This window comes from Cricetulus griseus, chromosome X (assembly GCF_003668045.3).
Source record: "Cricetulus griseus strain 17A/GY chromosome X, alternate assembly CriGri-PICRH-1.0, whole genome shotgun sequence".
Taxonomy (NCBI): Eukaryota; Metazoa; Chordata; class Mammalia; order Rodentia; family Cricetidae; genus Cricetulus; species Cricetulus griseus.
In genome coordinates, this window is record NC_048604.1 from 74870347 (window position 1) to 74889525 (window position 19179).

The 19179-nt window shown below is 39.9% G+C and overlaps 1 protein-coding gene across 2 annotated transcripts in view; it reads left to right on the top strand.

The window, feature by feature from the left end:
- The window catches only part of Arhgef9 (Cdc42 guanine nucleotide exchange factor 9), a 126126-nt gene that overhangs the window by 14164 nt on the left and 92783 nt on the right, over nucleotides 1-19179 (top strand). For both annotated transcript variants that reach the window (XM_027431902.2, XM_035450243.1), the window contains exon 2: nucleotides 15665-15844. In XM_027431902.2, coding sequence (XP_027287703.1) covers nucleotides 15719-15844 — 126 coding nt within the window. In that variant the 5' untranslated portion in view covers nucleotides 15665-15718. The remainder of the gene's footprint in view (nucleotides 1-15664; nucleotides 15845-19179) is intronic.

Below are 19179 nucleotides of genomic sequence, written 5' to 3' on the forward strand. Positions count from 1 at the left end.
GAATACATTTTGATAAAGGGTATGGAAAGTGTTATTTGAAACATCAAAAATGGGTCTGTACTGTTTGAAATGTTTAGATTTCATCCAGGTTATGGTTACAGTCAGTTTAGAGATAATGAGTTTATCTTGACTTCCTCATACCTCTCAGTTTTACTCATTCCCATCTCTTGCTCCTGCCTCCAAAACCTGCTTAAAATATTAAGATAGCAGAATAGTGCAAAGATAACCTCATCTTTTCATCAAAGCACATTGTCTTAGTGGCTTTTCGGTTGCTGTGATGAAATACCCTGCTGTCTTAGTTACTATTCTATTGCTGTGAAGAGACTTTACATCCAGATCTGCAGGCAGGAGGCAGAGAAAGAGGTGAGGATTGGGTTTGGTGTAGATTTTTTAAATCTCAAAGCTCATCCCTAGTGACACACCTCCTCCACTCCTCCAACAATGCCACATCTCCTAATCCTTCTGGAGCAGCCCATTGTGGACCAAGCATTCAAATACATGAGCCTATGGGGGCCATTCTCATTCAAACCACCATACCTTCTAAAGGGAACGTAAGGGAGAAAGTGTCTATTTGCGCTCACAGGTCAAGGGTATATTCCATCATTATGGGGAAATCAAGGTGATAGGTGCTTAAAGGAACTGATCACATCCCGTGCATAAGCAGGAAGCAGAGAGCAATAAATGTGTTCTAGGTTTCTGCTCTTTATGTAGACTAGGACACCAGTTCTTGGAAAGGTTTTACCCACATTTAGAGTAGGTCTTGCCACCTTCATTAACCTAATAAAGACACTCCCCCAAGATATGCCTAGAGGCTATCTAAACTACCTCTTATATGAGCACCTGAAGACTTGCCTAGATAATTTCGGTTCTTGTCAAGTTGATAATCAACACTAACCATCATGTAACTTAACTCAGCTGGTAGAATTGTCCAAATTTATATAGTAAATAAGTAATTAGGCCAGACCTGTACATAGCCTATTCTTCTTATTCCATTTGTTTTTCAACTAGCAGTTACATTTCAGATTGAGTTTGAATTAGACATTTCTAATTTCTAAGCAAACATTTCTGGTTGTGAGGAAGATTCTACAGTCTGTATTCAGCCTTCATTCTGATGTATTTGTACCCCTTAATCCATTGAAGGGCCAGATCTATTTGGGAGCTGGAGAAGAGGAAAAAGCAAGGACTGGCTGTAGTGATGAGGGAATAATGTGTGTAGAACTGTGAAAAAATAATACCAGAAATATCTTAAGTGATGAGCTCCTAAGTGAAGCTTATGGAAAAGATATTAGACAATAAAAATGTTTGTTTTTATATGTAATTTATAATTACATCATTTCCTCATCCCTCTCATCCTTTCAACCCTTTCCATGCCCCCCTCATGCTCCCTCTCAAATCCATTACCTCTTATTTTTTAATTATTATTGTTTCATACACATATGCAAATAAATATGCAAATCTAACCTACTGAATCCATTTAGTGTTGTTTGTTTGTATATGTTTTTAGGGCTCACCACTTGGTATTGGATAACATTCAGGGTATTCATCCCTCTCTCAGCACTCATTAATTGCCTGTAGCTCTTCATGTATGGATGGCCCTATGACATTTCCTTCATACAGGTTGGCATGTCTACTGGTGTTGTCATTGTTCAGGTCTTATTAGGGCAACTATATTGTTGAGATTTCATGGGTGCAGCTTCCCTTTTACATCTAGATGACACAGTCTTGCAGCAAGCAGACTTCGTGGTCCTCTTGCTCTTACAATCTTTACACTTCTTCCTTCATGTTCCCTGAGCCTTATGTATAGGAGATGTATCAGTTGCAAATTATCAGTTGGAGCTGATGATCGAAAAGTCACTTGTTTTCTGCATTTGACTAATTGTAGCTTTTTGTAATTTAATAATTATGTAATTATAATTATACTAGTGGCAGTAGTAGGTTGTTTTCTAAGATTCATGATCTCACTAACTATGGGTAGTTGACTAGGTTTCCAATACCAGGCATTATTTTCTTCCTGTTGAGGGGGCCTTATGTCCAATTCAAAAGCATCTGATTATCACCAAGATGTAAATGCCACTATTACACCTTTAAGGATATCTTCCCTGCTGGTCATGTTTGTAGTTCATAGGTGCCACAGTTCAGTAGGACTATTGATTACTTTCAATAGGCTTTCAGCTCAGATCCAGCGCAAATTCTGAGTCCTGTGTCCAAAGTGTATACAGTGTCTTCAGTAATAGGGACTAACCTTCAAATTCTGGGAAATGTCAAGGTTACAGAAGTAGCCTATATTGTTTTGGAAATTGCTTGGACTTCTCTGACTAACAATTCAAAAGGAGGTTGAAGCCTGATACTGAGATTTTTGTTAGTTAGTCACTGGTTCTAGGTGGATGCATTTTAAGCGAAATAACATAACTTAGCTTAAAATGAGTGTGTGTGTAGTTGTATGTATTATTATGTAATTTTAGGTAAACATAAAATAATATTCCCTATGGTGGTTTCAAAAATACTTAGTGTTATTTGTACTTCCTTCTTCTCTATTATCTTCCATCATCTTGCCCCAATTATAGTACCCAAATTTCCTCATTTGTCCTTTCATATCACCTGTATCCTATCCTGTTATTTCCAACTCCAGAGCTCTTCACCATGTCCCCATGGTACTTCTTTTACAATTTTTCAAATCATTTTTAATTTTTTAAATTAAAATTTAATTACATCATTCCTTCCTTCACTTTCCTTCCTCCAGCCCCTCCCATGTACCCCCTTGCTCTCTCTCAAAGCATGGCCTCTTTTTCTTTAATTCCATGTCAGATAGTTTTTCTGAGCATCTGTGGTCTCTTAGAACTTGGAGTGCTGTAGCAGACTTTTTCTTTTGGGCCATTAGCCAACTCCCAAATCATGACAGAGACTTCTTATTAGTTATGAATTTTTGGACTTATGCTTGTCCCACTAGCTCTAATAACTTAACCTGTTTCTCTTGATCTATGTTTTGCCTCAGGCTTTTTGTGTTTTTTTTTTTAACCTTTCTTTCTTTCCATATGACCTATTTGGTGTTTGGTTGGCTAGCGGCTGCCTGCCTTGCTGGCTGACCCTGGGCATCTCCCTCTTTTTCTCCCTTGTTCTGTCTTCTCTCTCCTTCCTGGAACCTAGATTTCTCCTCCTAATTATTCTCTCTGCCTGCCAGCCCTGACTATCCCTCTCTTAACTAGCTATTGGCCATTCAGCTTTTTATTAGACTAATCAGGTGCCTTAGGTAGGCAAGGTGAAACAAATGCAACACATCTTTGCGTAATTAAAAAAATGCAGCACAAAAGAATGTAACACATCCTTAGATCATTAAACAAATGCAGCACAAACCAATGTAACACACCTTCACATAGTTAAAATAACCTTCTGCAGCATAAACAAATGTATTACATTTTTACATTATTAAAACAATATTCCACAACACAGGCATTGCTCCAGGCTTTTCTGGCTTTCAGAGTTTTCCACTGAGAAGTCACCTGTTGTTATTATGATGGATTTTCCTTTACATGTGTGTTACGATAAATCTTTCTGCCAAAAGCCGCCCGAGTCCTACCACCACATGGGCAGTCTCCACCAGCCTCCCGAGTTCTGCAGCTTGGTGGATGGACAAAATAATACACAGACTTATATTAGGTACAATGCTGCTTGGCCAATGACTAGGATTTCTCATCTGTTAGCTCAGTCTTAATTACCATAAATCTATATATTTTATAAGACTTATCTTATAGAGGATGCCTTTCGCTGGTGCCCTCTCTTGCCCGTGGCTCACATGGTGCCACTGGAGGATGCAAAGGGGAAAGGGGACACTTCCTGTTTCTCCTTGCTTAAATATGAGTCTCCTTGCTATGTCACTTCCTGCCTGGATCACCACTTCTCTACTACATTTTCCAGAATCCTCTTTGACTCCTAGTCCCATCTAACTTGCTGTCTCATTGGCCAAACAGTACTTTATTCAATAATCAATGAGATGAACATACACAGTACATTCCCCATCACATGTGTCTTATGGTTTTGTTTTGTTTTTCTCTTTTTCTGCTTTCAATACTGTTTCTTTGTTTTGTTTATTTAGTTTTTGAACTATGATACACCCTTAGGAGTTTCTTTTCTGGTCTTGTGTATTTAGTGTTTTGTGTGCTTCCTTATGTGTATGAGTATATCTATCCTTAGTTTGGGGAAGTCTACTTCTGTAATATTGTTGAAGATTTGGTCTACACTATTGACCTGGTATGATATTCTTCTCCTGAGTCTGTGCCTATAATTTGAAGATTCTTTTTTCTTTTCATGGTGTTCCATATTCTGTGCACATTTTTCCCCTGCCCCTTTCTGTTTGTGTGTGTGTGTGTGTGTGTGTGTGTGTGTGTGTGTGTGTGTGTATGTGTGTGTGTCTATTTTTATATATTCTTTGCTACTTTATCCTCATATCTTACTTGATACATTCTACTGGCAATGCTTTCCCCTGAGTTTTCAAATTTTGTTATTGAGCTTTTCAACTCCAGCTTAATTTCAACTTCAATTTCTCTTCAATATTTCTCTTTATTGAATTTGGTTTTCAATCCTAGATTGTCTTTGCCATTTCATTCAGACTTACATTTGTGTTTTCTTGGATATCAATAAAGCATTCTCTTTGAATACATTCTGTTTAAGTTTATTGAGCCTTTGATTTGTGTGATCTTTAAACCCCTTAAATTCTTTGATCAATATTATGACTGTCTCTTTAAGTTCTGTGTCCTGTGCTTCATCTAATTGGTATTGTAGAACATTTCTATAGGACCAGTGAATTTGAGAGAACAACATACTGTCTTAAATTTTTATATTGTTTTTGTGATGAGACCTGGGTACATGTGCTTCTTTTGTTGGTTAAGGTCTCATGTGAGCACAGCAGGCTATGCTGGTCCATAGGGTGTACCAGGAGACACAAACTTGGAAGTTACAAAGTATACAGGAGAGGTTCACTAGTCTGGACTGGGGCCCTTATTTTGAGACCCAGAGTAATCTTAGAATTCAAAATGTTATAGGCACTGCAGAGCAGGTAGACTTACTAGGCTGTGTTATAGAACAAGATGTGCCATCTGGCCTGGGCCTGGAGGATGGATCTGTTACCCCACCCCAGCCCACCACCACGGGTTGACTAGAATGAGGAGCACATATAGCTTACATATGTCTCTATGCCATGTGGGAGGGCAAGAGAGCCCTGGTAGGGTCGGGTCTATAATCTGCCCAGTCTGAAAGAGAGGGAGAGGAGCTAGACAGAGATCATGATTTCTGGTAAGCAGAAGGGAGCACAGGTAGGTTAACCCTGTCTCTCTGCTATTGGGTCTCTGGTTGGGAGCAGTCAGTCTATGATTTGACCAGTCCCAAAGAGAAAGACAGGGGCTGGTAGGATATAACAATCCCTGGAAAGCAGTCATGGTGATCAGAGTTGGGAGGGCTATGCAGAGAAGCTCAGGTGGTTTTCCATAAGGTGTCTGGCCGGAACAACCTATGGTTTGATGAGTCCCAAGGAGAGGAAGAGAGGCCAGGATGAGATCAGGTTCCCTGGAAAGCAGCTGAGGGGTGACCCAAGTAGGGTGGAGGACTGTGCCAGTGAGTACAGGTCTAGCAATTCTTGATATATCAATTGCTTAATCTCATTGGTGTTATAATTTATGTTGATTAAGAGATTTTATGGAGTGTAGTATTTAGTTGTTGGGTTTAGTATGTTCTTATATTTAAATTTTTGCATTTCCATAAATAATTTGTTTATTAGATAATTTCATTATACATTTTCATAAATAATTTGTTCTTATTTGTTCCCTCCCTCACTTTCTTCTCAGGCTCCAGTACCTCTCTGATTCCCCACTGACCTCTGATGGCCCCTCTTTTGCTCTCATGTTGCCTGTATTTTTTCTCTCTCTCTGTCTCTCTCTCTTGGTTTTTTCAGACAAGTTATTTCTGTGTAGCCTTGGGTATCCTGGAACTCACTCTGTAGACCAGGTTGGCCTTGACTCACAGAAATCTGCCTGCTTCTGCCTCTGCCTCCCTGAGTGCTGGGATTAAAGGCATGCCCAATGCCTGGCACTTTCTCTCTTTTTTAATCTCCTTCCTCCCTGTTCTTTCTCTCTCTCTCACTCCCCTCTCTCTTTCACTCTCTCTTTCTGGAAGAAGAAAAGAGACTTTAGGGGAACAGGGAAGAGAGAGAAATTCTTCTTCCATTCTTTTTAAAATAAATTTTATTGTGTACATTTGAGGTTTACAATATAATGTAGATGGAAAACTATAATATTGAAACACATTAATCTATGACTAATTACACACAGTTAAAGCACTTAACTCTACTTTGACAACAGAGATATATGGAACAAAACCAGTGTGAGCCATTCTTCTGAATGATTCAGACTCAGTTTCTAATGTTAGCACTGCTGTTCACTGGATTGACACCATAGGAACCTTTTCTTGTTGGAGCCTTTATTTTCTTACTTGTAAAATAGAGGGCTGAATTAGTTCTGATAGCTCTTAAGAGTTTCCTATTATAATCACTTGTATGTGGACTCACTGATTTTCAGGCTCTTGAGCCCCAGACAAAATCAAAAAGAGCAGCTTTGAGCCCCAGAACCGTATTAGATGCTTTGTCCCTTAATCAGTGGCCTTGGATCCCATCCCTTCTCTACCCTGACATTCTCTACCTAGTCCAGACAGGCAGATGCTGCCTTATATAAGCATGATTGACCTACTTGAAGGACTTTTATTTAAGCACAACCACTTTTTTTGCAGATATAGACCTGGCGCTCTGGAGGGCCCTGGAAGTAGGCCTGATTTTGCTACTCTTGTATTCTGTTGAAGTCTAGGTTTTGATAATGTATCCATCAAAATCTTTAACAAGATTTGAGGGGAAGCCATAACAGCCAGTTTCAGTGCCTGAGGCCTGACCCAGTCATTGCTCGCTGAAGGCTTCAGCCTCGCTGTCACCTACGGTTTACTGAATACTTGCCAGAAACCAGGGATTACTACACTTTGTCATGAGAAACATGGGCTGCTGGTCATGAAAGCCTGATGAAAAGGACTGGGTGCTTTGGCCAAGGCTGGAGTTTCTTTTTTCTCTCCTGAGTCTATAGGCAGAGGGAAATCAAGAAACCACTGGAAAGCACCCTTTACTTTCTTTTTTTTTCCCTCCATTTTAAAATTTAAATTAGAAACAAGATTGTTGTACATGTCAATCCCAGTTCCCTCTCCCTCCCCTCCTCCTCTGTCCCCCCCAACTAACACCCTACCTATCCCATACCCTTTCTGCTCCCCAGGGAGAGTGAGTGCTTCCATTGGGGGGGTCTTCAGAGTCTGTTATAGCCTTTGGGATAGGGCCTAGGTCCCCCTCCCCCGTGTGTCTAGGCTGAGGGAGTATCCCTCTGTGTGGAATGGCTCCCAAAGTCCATTCCTGTGCGAGGGATAAGTACTGATCTACTACAAGAGGCCCCAAAGATTTCTGAGGCCTCCTCACTGACACCCACATTCATGGGGCCTGGATCCAATCCCATGCTGGTTTCCCAGCTATCAGTCTGGGGACCAGTTTCCTTTTTGAGCAGGAGACACATTCTCTTTGGAAATGAATACCAAGGCCAAGAACTTTCTTTTTTTAATAAATTTTATTTAAATTAGAAACAATCTTATTTTGAATATCAATCCCAGTTCCCTCTCCCTCCCCTCCTCCCACTGACCCCCCCCCAACCCATCCCCCATCCACTCCCCAGGGAGGATGACGCCTGGCCAGGAACTTTCTTAAACTTTTGTCTTAGGAGATCATATCAAATAGACTTGAAGGTGATTTAAGTGGATTTAAATATGTTTTTCCTCTCTGTACTCTGGCTGTAGGAGCATTACTGTGTTGAATAAATGATGTTCTTGTTCTAGCCACCTTAGCCAGATGGTCACATTTGGACATTGGATCCATTAGTTTCTGCTCCAACCTGGCTCTTCCTTCTCTCCCCCCCCCCCCCGCCACAACCCTCTTTCCCCAGCAAGATTTTAACACGACATCTGTCAAATGGATGAAAAAATGACTTCTCCTTCTCTTTGCCTTGCCCACCCACCCTCTGGCTGTGGTGTTGATTATTATAGAGCTATGCATGTGGGTGGTACAGAGGACAAATTCTTCATGCAGTTCTAGCCCCCTCCTCCTACCCTTCTGGAAGCCTATGGGATTTCTAGCCAGGAACAAGACTGAAGTTCAAATCACAGACTAGGAAAAACTGAAGCCCCAAGTACTATTCATAGTAACCCAAGAAAAATAATTTAGAATTCGGCTGTGGATTTTAAGATCGTTTTAGGTTACCTAAGTGACTTGGCACTGTTTGAGCTCCTCTGGCTCTCCTCTAGCAACAGCCAGATTGAAGCTGGAAGCAAACAGGTCTTAATGTCCTAGGGAGAAGTAAAAGCAACAGTTGTCATTGTTTCCCACGTTAGAAGTGTGTTTTTCTTGCCTGTCATCTCTTTTTCTTTCTCTGATGACCGCAAGATACATATGTTGATCTGTAACAAAATCCAATGTAAAACTGAAAATGAATTCTAGAAGCCAACTAACTTTAACAAGCCTGTAAGCCACTTGGATACATATTGTATAAACAGAATATTTGGCCACATACTGTGTTTTACAACCCGAGGGAGACGCTAGCTCTCTTACTGATTCACTCACTTGAGGGCTTGCCTGGTTTTTAGGACTCATGTTAGTCATAGAAGTTTAAACAAGAGGTTATCAAAACTGTGTAGACTAAGCAGATGTTCTATAGCCACTGCACAAGTGATATTATTTGTAGAATTACACTATGCTTGACAACTTTAACTTCTCCTAGTTGTTATTTTAATCTTATCCTAAGTAGAAATTGTTAAAAGAGGCAGAGGGAGAGAAGATACTGTTTGCAGTTATCAGCAAAAGGATTGAAGAACATGTGATCCAAGATCACAATGAAAGCAGCAGCTTGGCTATATAGTATGGCTGCATCAGAGGCAGCATCCTATAAAATGCAATTCGGCAATCCAGACTGGGGTTGTAGTTCAGTGGCATAGCATCTTGCTTAGTATATGTAAGAGCACCGTGTTTAATTCTCGGCACCACATGAAGGAAAAGAAAAAAAAAATCTTCTTGCCCAGTTAGAGCAAGGATTGGATTCAGAGATGGGACTGACTTACACAGAGTTTTAAGAGATTGATGGTGGGGAGTTACTAAATCTTCATGAGCACAAAGAGTGGTATCAGCAAGAAAAACTGAAAAAAATTACATTAAGCTTCTCCTTTAAGTATCTTGAAGAAAGAGAAGCATGTGGAAGGTGGAAAACTAGTTAGAGGCAGCTTGAGGTGATGAGGACCAGGGCTAAGAAGGGATAGTGAAGGTGAAGAAAAATATACCCTCAGAGAGGGATATACAGGAAGAAAGAAGTCCAGTAGATTTTGTAAAGCAGGAAAACTTTGGAAGGAAAGGAATCTGACAAATTTTACATTTCATTGGAGGTGACAACAGGCATTTGGGAAGTTGGAACTGGAGGCACATGGGAGCTAATGTCATGATAAAGAATGATTTCTCTGTGGTTCTAAGAAGAGAACAAAACCAAAATATCTATTGTTTTTTATGGGGCAGCCAAAGGCTAAAGTGTAAAAACACTTTCTTGGTTTTCCTAGCCATTCTGGAAAAATGCAGGCAGAAACCCGTGCTTTAATGTAATGCCATCCAATCCAGGCATGGGTTCTCATTTTCCTCAGCAATGAGCCATAAAAAGTAACATACACCCATTAAGCCCCAAAGAAAGGGTAAGGAGAAATAAACTGCAAAAATGAAATATTTGTCCTTTGTCCCTTGAAGAACTAAAGTATCAATCTCAACAGAATGCCAAGAGTGAGGGAATTGAGAGATCATATTTAGTTTCGGCTCGCCGTTTGACTGATTAAAGTATTAGACAGAGGGCTAGGTAGATGACTCGGTTGGTAAAATGTTTACCATGGAAATACGAGGAACTGAGTTTAGATGCTAGCACCTGCGTTAAAGGTCAGGCTCCATGTCACACACTTATAATCTCATTCTTATGGCAGTGGAGACAAGAGGTCCCCAAGGCTTGCTCTCTGGCCACTTGAACTACATTTGTGAGCTTCATGTACACAGAGAGAGACCCTATGTCAGAACAGCTCATCCGGTAACTCCAGTGCACACTGATTCAGCACCCTCTTCTGGCATCTGAAGACACCCCCCACTTGTGCATATATTGCCATAGACACAAAGACTAAAATAACGTGTACCTGCACACTTATACACAGGCACTTGCGGGTACACGCGCGCGTGCACACACACACACACACACACACACACACACACACACACACACACACACACACACACACACACCACAGAGTTATTTAGTGAGTAACTGGCAAGATTTTTCCAGTAGCTATTTGGAGCCCTTGGTATGGTAGTTCTTAGCTATTATTGCAGTAGCCTGGGTTATAACTTGTCAGAAAATGGGGATGATTGGTTCTTCAACACTTTTATCTAAATAGCTTTACAAAGCTGTTTTAAAAGGATAGCTTATCTACTCTGAGAGAACATAAAATCCCAGCTTGTCTCAGATATAACTTAAAGGGAACCAGGAAGTGGAACTTGGCTCTTGTTTCTACTTATCTGTTGAGAAAAGGGACCATCTGAGGGAGAAAGGACAGACAAAACTTCACAGGGAGGTAGCAGCCACCCTTCATAGCCTTCCTTTTCCTGCTATGCATATTTCTAGAAGAAAGACTGTGCTCAGTTACCATAACAACAGTTGGAACATTTGTTATTCTTTACAACACATAGGGATTCATGTTTAAATTTACTTGCTTGCTATGTATACCGTGTGCGTGCCTGGTGCCTGTGGAGGTGGCTAGAGAGCTTTGGATACCCCTGGAACTGGCATTACAGATGGTAATGAACCTTCTTGTGGCTGGGAATCAAACCCAGGTTTCCTAGAAGAGCAACCAGTGCTCTTAATTTCTGAGCCATCTCTGAAGTCCGGTAGTTGATTTTTTAAATGTACTCTGTTTCTTGATATTAAACTTTAATATTCTGCTGGCCAGTGAGTTTAATAATTAAATATCTATTTTGCGGAGTGGGGGTCTGTTGTTTAACTAAAGGAAAAGAACAAAAAGAATAAAACGAGTGATATAGTTCTTGAAAACTGAGCAAGGGCTGTGATCCTAGGGCTCTCTATCCTTTGTCATTGCAACCTGCCATTGGGCATACATTTTACATGACTGTAAATATCCTCAGGCATACACCCACCACTGACAAAAGCTGTGTAGATAGGCCGAGAAGAGTGGAGGCAGAGAAGCCTAACTCCATGGTAGCATAGGGATTTCTGGGGAGAATGAGTCACCAGGAGATGAAAGGACAGTCCCTATCTAGATGAGGGAAATCTGCTAGGTCCTCCATGGACCGACACTGTCAGGATCATATGAGGACTTGTTTTAAATGCAGAGTCTCAAGCCCCAGTTCAGACCTACTGGGTTGAAATAAGCCTCTCTTCATCCTTTTATGCACATCCAGCACATCTTTAGTGTAGATATTGGAAGCACTATGTGTCCCACTTATTGGTAAATCAGAAGAACCAATTATGTATTTGGTGCTGCTTCCAGCATGCCTTGAGAATTGGAAGTTAATTTGTTAGATACCACAGGAGTGCTATTCCATGGCCTAGAAATATTTGTAACTAAGCATCATCTCCTAGCTTAATATTGTGATTTCAGGATGAAGAGTGGAGGCAACTGGGAATTAGGATTTTTGGTGGGAAGCGATGCATAAAGTAGAGGGAGAATAGAGAATGGAGTTCCTGGTAGAGCCGCTCCCGAATGACTTTTCTTGGCTTTATTTACAACGATCTGCTGCCAGATTTATTTCAATTTGTGTTTTTGGCTATTCTTCTAGTCCCCATCTCCCTTTGTTATTAATTTTTGAGGTTTATAGCTTTTTCTCATAACTCTATCCTCTGAGAGAAAATTTCTTGGTTTCTACAATTTCTTCTAACTCCAAGAACTTTCTATCTCTCTCTTCTTCTGGCTTCTCTTGAAATTCCAACATATTTTTGTATACAACTAACTACTCTCTATATTTAACACATTCAAATGCTTATTTGTCATCAACTCTTCTCCTTCAAAGTCTTCATTGTTTCCTAATATTTCTTATGCTTTAATAGCCATACTTAGGGTGGATATCCTTTCCTCAAAATCAATGTTGACCTCATTTCTTTCAAACTAAATTCAGATCTCTTCATGTAACTCCACTTTGTTTAACCTCACTCTTCAGTCTCAAATACCCAGCTATTTCCCCCAGCATATGTCACTATCTTATCCTTTAAATTATACTTCAGTGCTCCATAAAACCTTTTGTGGATCCCAACAGCTATGCATAATACCTCCTACCCATGAAGTCTTCTAAGCTATTAAATCCACGACTTTCTAGGCATTGTGTATCTATCATGTTAATCCACCCTTTTTGTAATCTTGCCTTTTGAAGCAAACATTATCCTGTTTCATAGATGAAGAAACTGAAGTCCAATGCTGCATAGTTGGCGTCTGTAGCATTTGGCTTTTGTAAAATTGTACTCCAAGTATCCCTATTGCAAGCTGACAGTGCCATTTTGATTTGTCCCTTTGACATTTTTTCATCTCCTATCACTACTATTTTCTAAAGTAGCCAAATCCAGAATCAAAGGTCGGTTTTCATGTTGTTTGAAAGGCTTTTTGATCTTTAAGTATGAATAACCACAGTGAGCAGATCTGTGCACACAGCAGGTCATTGAATGCATGGCGGATGAAAAATGAATGTGTAAGGTACATAAATGCATGAAAACCTTGTAGCAAATTAAAATTTAATTCTGTACAGAAAAGGAATACATATAAATTTACTTACTTTTACTCAAATGCCCAAAAGATGGAAGAATGGCATTCTTTTACTCAGACAGGTATTTATGGTAAACGAGCATAGGAACCACATATAGTTTCAAGCCCCTCTGCATTCATTATATTCATCACACCTCTGCATACACAACAGCCAGTTCTTGGCTCAGTGTTTTATAACTCATGCAGCAAGTAGGAGTGTAGAACCACATAGCATAGCTTATGAGTTAAAAGTGGATTCTCTAGAGAAAGGCTATATTTGCATTTGAATTTTGTTGTCATATATGGTGTCCTGAACAGAGGGTTAGTATTCAAAGCTAACAAACTGTAGACACTTGATCAGAATCTGGGAATGTACTTCAAACCATATACCCTCATGGTCCTCTAGGCTTGGTCTATCTGGGATTATTGTACTAATTTAACAGCAATCAGTTGGGATTTATCTTTAGTCCTTATCTATAAATATTTATTTTATTAAGACTACTTTTCATGTCACTTTGACAGAATACTTGACAGAAACAAAGTAAGGGAGAAATTGATTTTGGTTCATGTTTTTAAGGGTATAGTCTTATCTTGGCAAGGAAGGCACAGAGGCTGGGTTGGCTCTTTCTATAGCAGCAGAAGCATGTAGCAGTTTGTTCATGCCTTGGAAGATCAGCACATGGAGAGCTTGGATTGTCATTAGAAGTGTGTTTAATTTGCAAGGTCTGCCTCTAGTTACCTACATCTTCCATCTAGGTCTAATGTCCCAAAGGTTCCATAAACTCCTTAAAACAGCACCACAAATGGAAATAAAGTTTTAAAGCACATAAACCTGTGTGGGGCATACCACATTCAAACCATAACAACCAGTGAGTAGCAGTTCTCTTTCTCCATTGAGACCAGAGCTAACAGAAATCTATTATTTTTCTTTGGAAGAAAGCAAGATCAACATAAAAATGAATCTCATCAGAGGGGAGATTAACACCTCCTTCCTCAGGGTTCTTTAAGACCATCTATATTTATGATAGCATTCTGTAAGTTCAATATTACCGAGCCCATATTAGTGGCACAGTTTGATGGTTCTAAGGTCTAACGACCTGTTTCTGTAATTTATTCATTGTTACTGTCTAAAAAACAAGTTGACTTCACTTAACCTCCGTTTTCTCATCTTCAAAATATGGCAAATATTGAAACACAGCTCATTCAGTACTGACTTGCAATATGGTGGGTGAGAAAACCTTTTGTGAATATTGAAGCACAAGGTATTTGAAATAAAAGGTCCTGCAGTAGATTTCCACACTGAGACTTCCTGTGCCTGGCGTTCTGTGGCGAGCATACAGGTTAGAAACCTGAGCAAAGAAGTATGTCTTTGGCAAGGCCTAGGGGATTTGTATACCTTAACCAAGTCAGAAGTACAGTGTATGGTCACACACATGTGTTCATATGTGTACAATGCTCTGCATGTCCATTTCCAGACTGGACTGTAGCATTCATTCTCTGGGTGATGTTATATGACAGGTTTGTTGAAGAGGGTAAATATTCTACAGGTGACAATTTCTGTTGTCCTTGAAATTTTTCTCCTTGGTCTCATGGAACTATGATTTCCTTAAGCAGACATTTCTTCTTCAAATAAGCTCATGCAAAAGCTTATTTATAAATGACACATTCGTTCAGTCATTCAGTACAAAGAGAGCGTGATTGAGTCTTTTTGCCAGGCAGGCCATATGTTATTTAATTCCAAAATGTGCCTCTACAAATGCTGGGAAGACCAATAGTTGCAAGGTGGAAGAATTCAGAGGGAAAATGAATAGATAACAGTGGTCAGGAGCTAGAGAAAGATGGTCTAACTCCCACTGCATCCTGATCTATAAATGAGTGTCACGGCTATATGTGGTTTTGTTCATGCAAATGTGGTAATGGAATAGATGTTTGCTTTCTGTTGTTGGAGTCCAGCCCTGGTTTCTATGAAATTTAGTGGTCCAGGTTAAGATCAAGGACTCTGCCTTACTGAGTGATCTTTAGTTTCTGGCCTCATTTCATTATTAGTTATATTTTTTAATCTAGTAAATGAAGCCAACACGGACTAGCTATGCCACAGGCCAGATGAACAATTTTTTTTATACCTGTAAGCCAGAATTAAGTTTATCATGCACAGTACATCATAGTAAGCCATACTCTTTCACCCTCATGATTTATTTGAATGGAATCAAGCATGGCTGGGGGTAGTAAGAACTATATAGGACTGGGGTCTGTTGTATGTGAAGAATGCCATACTCTCTTAGCACATGGGAAGGCATATAGTAGAGTTAAATAATGTACTACCAACTCTCAATTGCTCAGTTTCAAGGAGGAAGGGAAAGGGAAAGGAACATGAAGAACTGAAAACAAGTCTGTCTGCATTTCATTTTAGTCATTGGTACTAGCTTTTCTACTTTAAAGACCCAGGGCTTCTTAGAAGCACCAAGGAGAGATAGAATAGAGCTTTGACTATTTGTTTTCATTTTGGGAAGAGGAGTTCATGAAAATAGATAAAAGCATGATGCTTTGCCCACATTCACATGCTGACTTATTCCATGCACTGGCTAACAGAGAAATGAAAACATTGTTTGTCTTGTAGTCTGGTATAGCTTGCATGTTGGTGTCATTTCCCCTTACTGCCACATCTCACCACTGGAACATGTAAGCTTTTCCATTAAAAGTAGAGCATTTTGGGTGAGGGAATGCTTAAGTAGACTAGTCAGATGTATGGACTGAACACATTCTCATTTTGTCTCCTAAGCTGATCACTGGAGATTCCATCGTTAGTGCTGAGGCAGTATGGGATCACGTCACCATGGCCAACCGGGAGTTGGCATTTAAGGCTGGCGACGTCATCAAAGTCTTGGATGCTTCCAACAAGGATTGGTGGTGGGGCCAGATCGACGATGAGGAGGGATGGTTTCCTGCCAGCTTTGTGAGGGTGAGTGTCAACCTTCACTTTGCTCTTCTCTCATTGGCTGCCTAACCCTGGCTTTCCCTAAATGCATTCTTGTTCTACTCATTCCTCTCTTGGTGGGTTATCTTTTGTCTTTTCATTTCTTTTTCTCTTTATCCCTCTTTATCTCTTCTTCTCCCTCTTTTGCTTCACTCCTACCACTTTCTTAACTCTTTGCATTTCTAACCTTTAGACATGACCTTTCTTTTATCTCTTGTTTATTTTGGTTGCATTCTCTGCTGGTCACTGTTTCATAAATCCCTTCCTTTGTTTGATCTTTTTCTTTCTATATTTGACTTGGATGGTTTTGAAGCTCCTGCGTCTGTGTAGCTGTGATTTTTTCCTTCCTTTTCCTTTTTTGCCATTTACTTTCTTTATCCCCGTTTTGTGATAGTTTCTTATTCTGGATCCTTCTTATCTCTTCCACTCTTCATTTCTGTTCTGTTCTCTTCTCTTTCTCCTTACATCAACTATACTTCTTTCCCTTTTCTTTGTTTCTCTCCTTGAAAGAAGTATGAACACCATTATGTACTGTTACAACCTTCAGCTCTTAATGTCAGAGAACATACTCCTCTAGGGGCAGAAGCTGACTAATTGCAGGTCTTACTTATAACAAAGCCAAATGGCTGGGATCTAAGACATGCTATGTGTGGGAACAGGATGCCAGTACAAGTTTGGAAGGGTTTGGGTTATTTGATGCTTTACCCTGAGGAACCTGCACATTAATAATGGTGCTCTGTGAGGCCTCTGTTTCCAGGTTACCTTGTAGAAGGTTGCTGTGGGGTATTATCATGGATCCTGTGTTCCAGCTCTAGACTTTCCTTGAGGTTGTTAGTTTGAATTTGTCATTTGAATATTAGGAGGGACAGATTTTCCCATCTACAAAGTGGTCTTGGAAATCCTTTTTTTTCTTTTTGGCCAGGGGATATCATAGTGAATAAGAGACAATGAAAGAGTGTTAATAGCCACCCTTGCTGTAAACTATCACTTTCTGTCAGTTCCTTCTGGAGTGTCCTGTTTTTTTATGTAGTTTTAAGAAGAAATTCTTTGATAATTTCATACATGCATGTAATAGAAAGTCTTTTAATTTTTTCAGTACTGAGGAACCCAGAGCGTCACGTATGCATGCCAGGCAAAGCTCTACCAACTAAGCCATATCACCATCTTTATTATTGGTGTCACCTCTAAGATAAGGTTTAGTATTCTGGGTCCCCAACGAAAGGTTAGAGGGGCTTGAACTTTTGGAGATCAAAGAATCTAAAGGTTGGAGCAAAGCATTGGAGTTAACTTGGATTGCAGCTTTACTAGTTCCTACCAATATGTTTTTTTTTCTTTTTCTTTTTTCAAAAGGCTTCCAACTGTAAATAGTGACCACAGCAGACCTTGTCTAAGGATTTAATGAGCTAACACATGCTAATGAAGATTAAACACACTGTTTGACAAGTATAAATTACTTGTGAAATGGCTACCTATGTTTTAGTTTTCATTGTAGCTGTGATCATTTTTACTATCTTACCATCTCTACCAAGGTCAACATATCAAGACTGGCCATATTAGTTGAAAGACAAACCTGTCCTGCAGGGACTATCAACTTATAAATCACAGATAACTGTCTCCTTCTATGCTGAGTGTTTTCTGTTTATTCTCTGTTTATGTGACTTATTTTGTTAATGCCTTGAAATGTTATCTGTTTCCCAATCCAGATTTATTGGTTGATGATTCAGTCACCAGAGTATTGAGAACAAACCTATCAATAACCACAAGACTTAAGAACTAATGTGAATCCCGATGCACATAGAGCTTGTGCCTCTTGTGCTGACCACCCTGTCTTTTTAAAAGAATGATCAAACTATCCTCAAATATTAATATGTTTTGCTTTCAGAGAGATAGACCATGGGATGAGACAGAACACTGAACAAATCAGGATGGCTTAGGAAGTGAATGGCAGGGTCACAGTTTAGAGAATAGCCAGAAACCAGCACTGATAGTTTTTGAAGCCCAATGCTAAAAATGGAGTGGTATTTCAGGCACATATCCCTGGTAGCCATTTTTCGAAGAATCACAAAGAACCAGATTAGTAAAACCCAGAATCCAAATTAATTCTCACCCCCTCATTTATGGTCTAATCATCTGAAAAGATAGTTTTCTAAAGACAACATGAAAATAAATGGTCAATAAATAATTTTTCCAAATGTTCAACATTCTCAACCATCAGGAAAATGTAAGTCATTAGTAAAACTAAAATAACATCTCTCTCTCTCTCTCTCTCTCTCTCTCTCTCTCTCTCTCTCTCTCTCTCTCTCACACCACACACACACACAGAGAGAGAGAGAGAGAGAGAGAGAGAGAGAGAGAGAGAGAGAGACAGGCACACACCACCACCACCACCACCACCAACAACAACAACAACAACAACAACAAACACTGACAAATGCTGGTAAACGGGGGATGGGGGGTGGGGGGTGGGCCTAGGCCCTATCCCAAAGGATACCATAGACTCTGATGACTCCCTATGGAAGGCCTCACCCTCCCTGGGGAGCAGAAAGGATATGTGATAGATAGAGTTTTAGTTGGGGGGCGGTTGTAGGGGAGGAGGGGAGGGAGAAGGGAACTGGGATTGACATGCAAAAAAATCTTGTTTCTAATTCAAATAAAAAAAATCTGCAAAAAAAAGAATGTGAGAAAGAGGAAGTCTATGCTGATTGGGAGTATAAACTAGTGTAGTCCCTATGGAAATGACTATTAATGTTTGTTGGAAATGAAACATAGAACTACTACCTAATCCTGGGTATATACCTGTGTTAATTAATTTTCATGGCTGTGTTCAAATACCTGACAAGAAGCAACTTAATGGAGAGTTGGTTCATCTTGGCTTATATAATCCATCACGACAGGAAAGGCACATGTTTTCATTTGCTTTCTGTTGATGTGATAAATACCACACTAAAATACATTACGTAAAATTCCATCTTATAAGTTTTAGACCATCATTGAGGGAAACCAGGGCAAGAGCTCATGGCAGAAACCTGGAGGCAAGAACTGAAACAGATATCATAAAGGAATGCTTCTTACTGGCTCACTCAGCTTGTTTTCTTATGCAGCTCAGGCCCAAAGGCCTAGTGATGACACCACAAACAGTGAGCTGGTCCCCCTCCAGCATCAGTTAGTGATTAATAAATTACCTCACAGACAAGGCCACAGCCCTGTCTGGTCTGGGAAATTCTTAAGTTTAGATTCCCTCTTCCTTGATGACTCCAGGTCTGTTTTACTTGAAAACTGAAGCTAACCGTGGCAGCATGGCAGCAGAAACAGGAGACAGC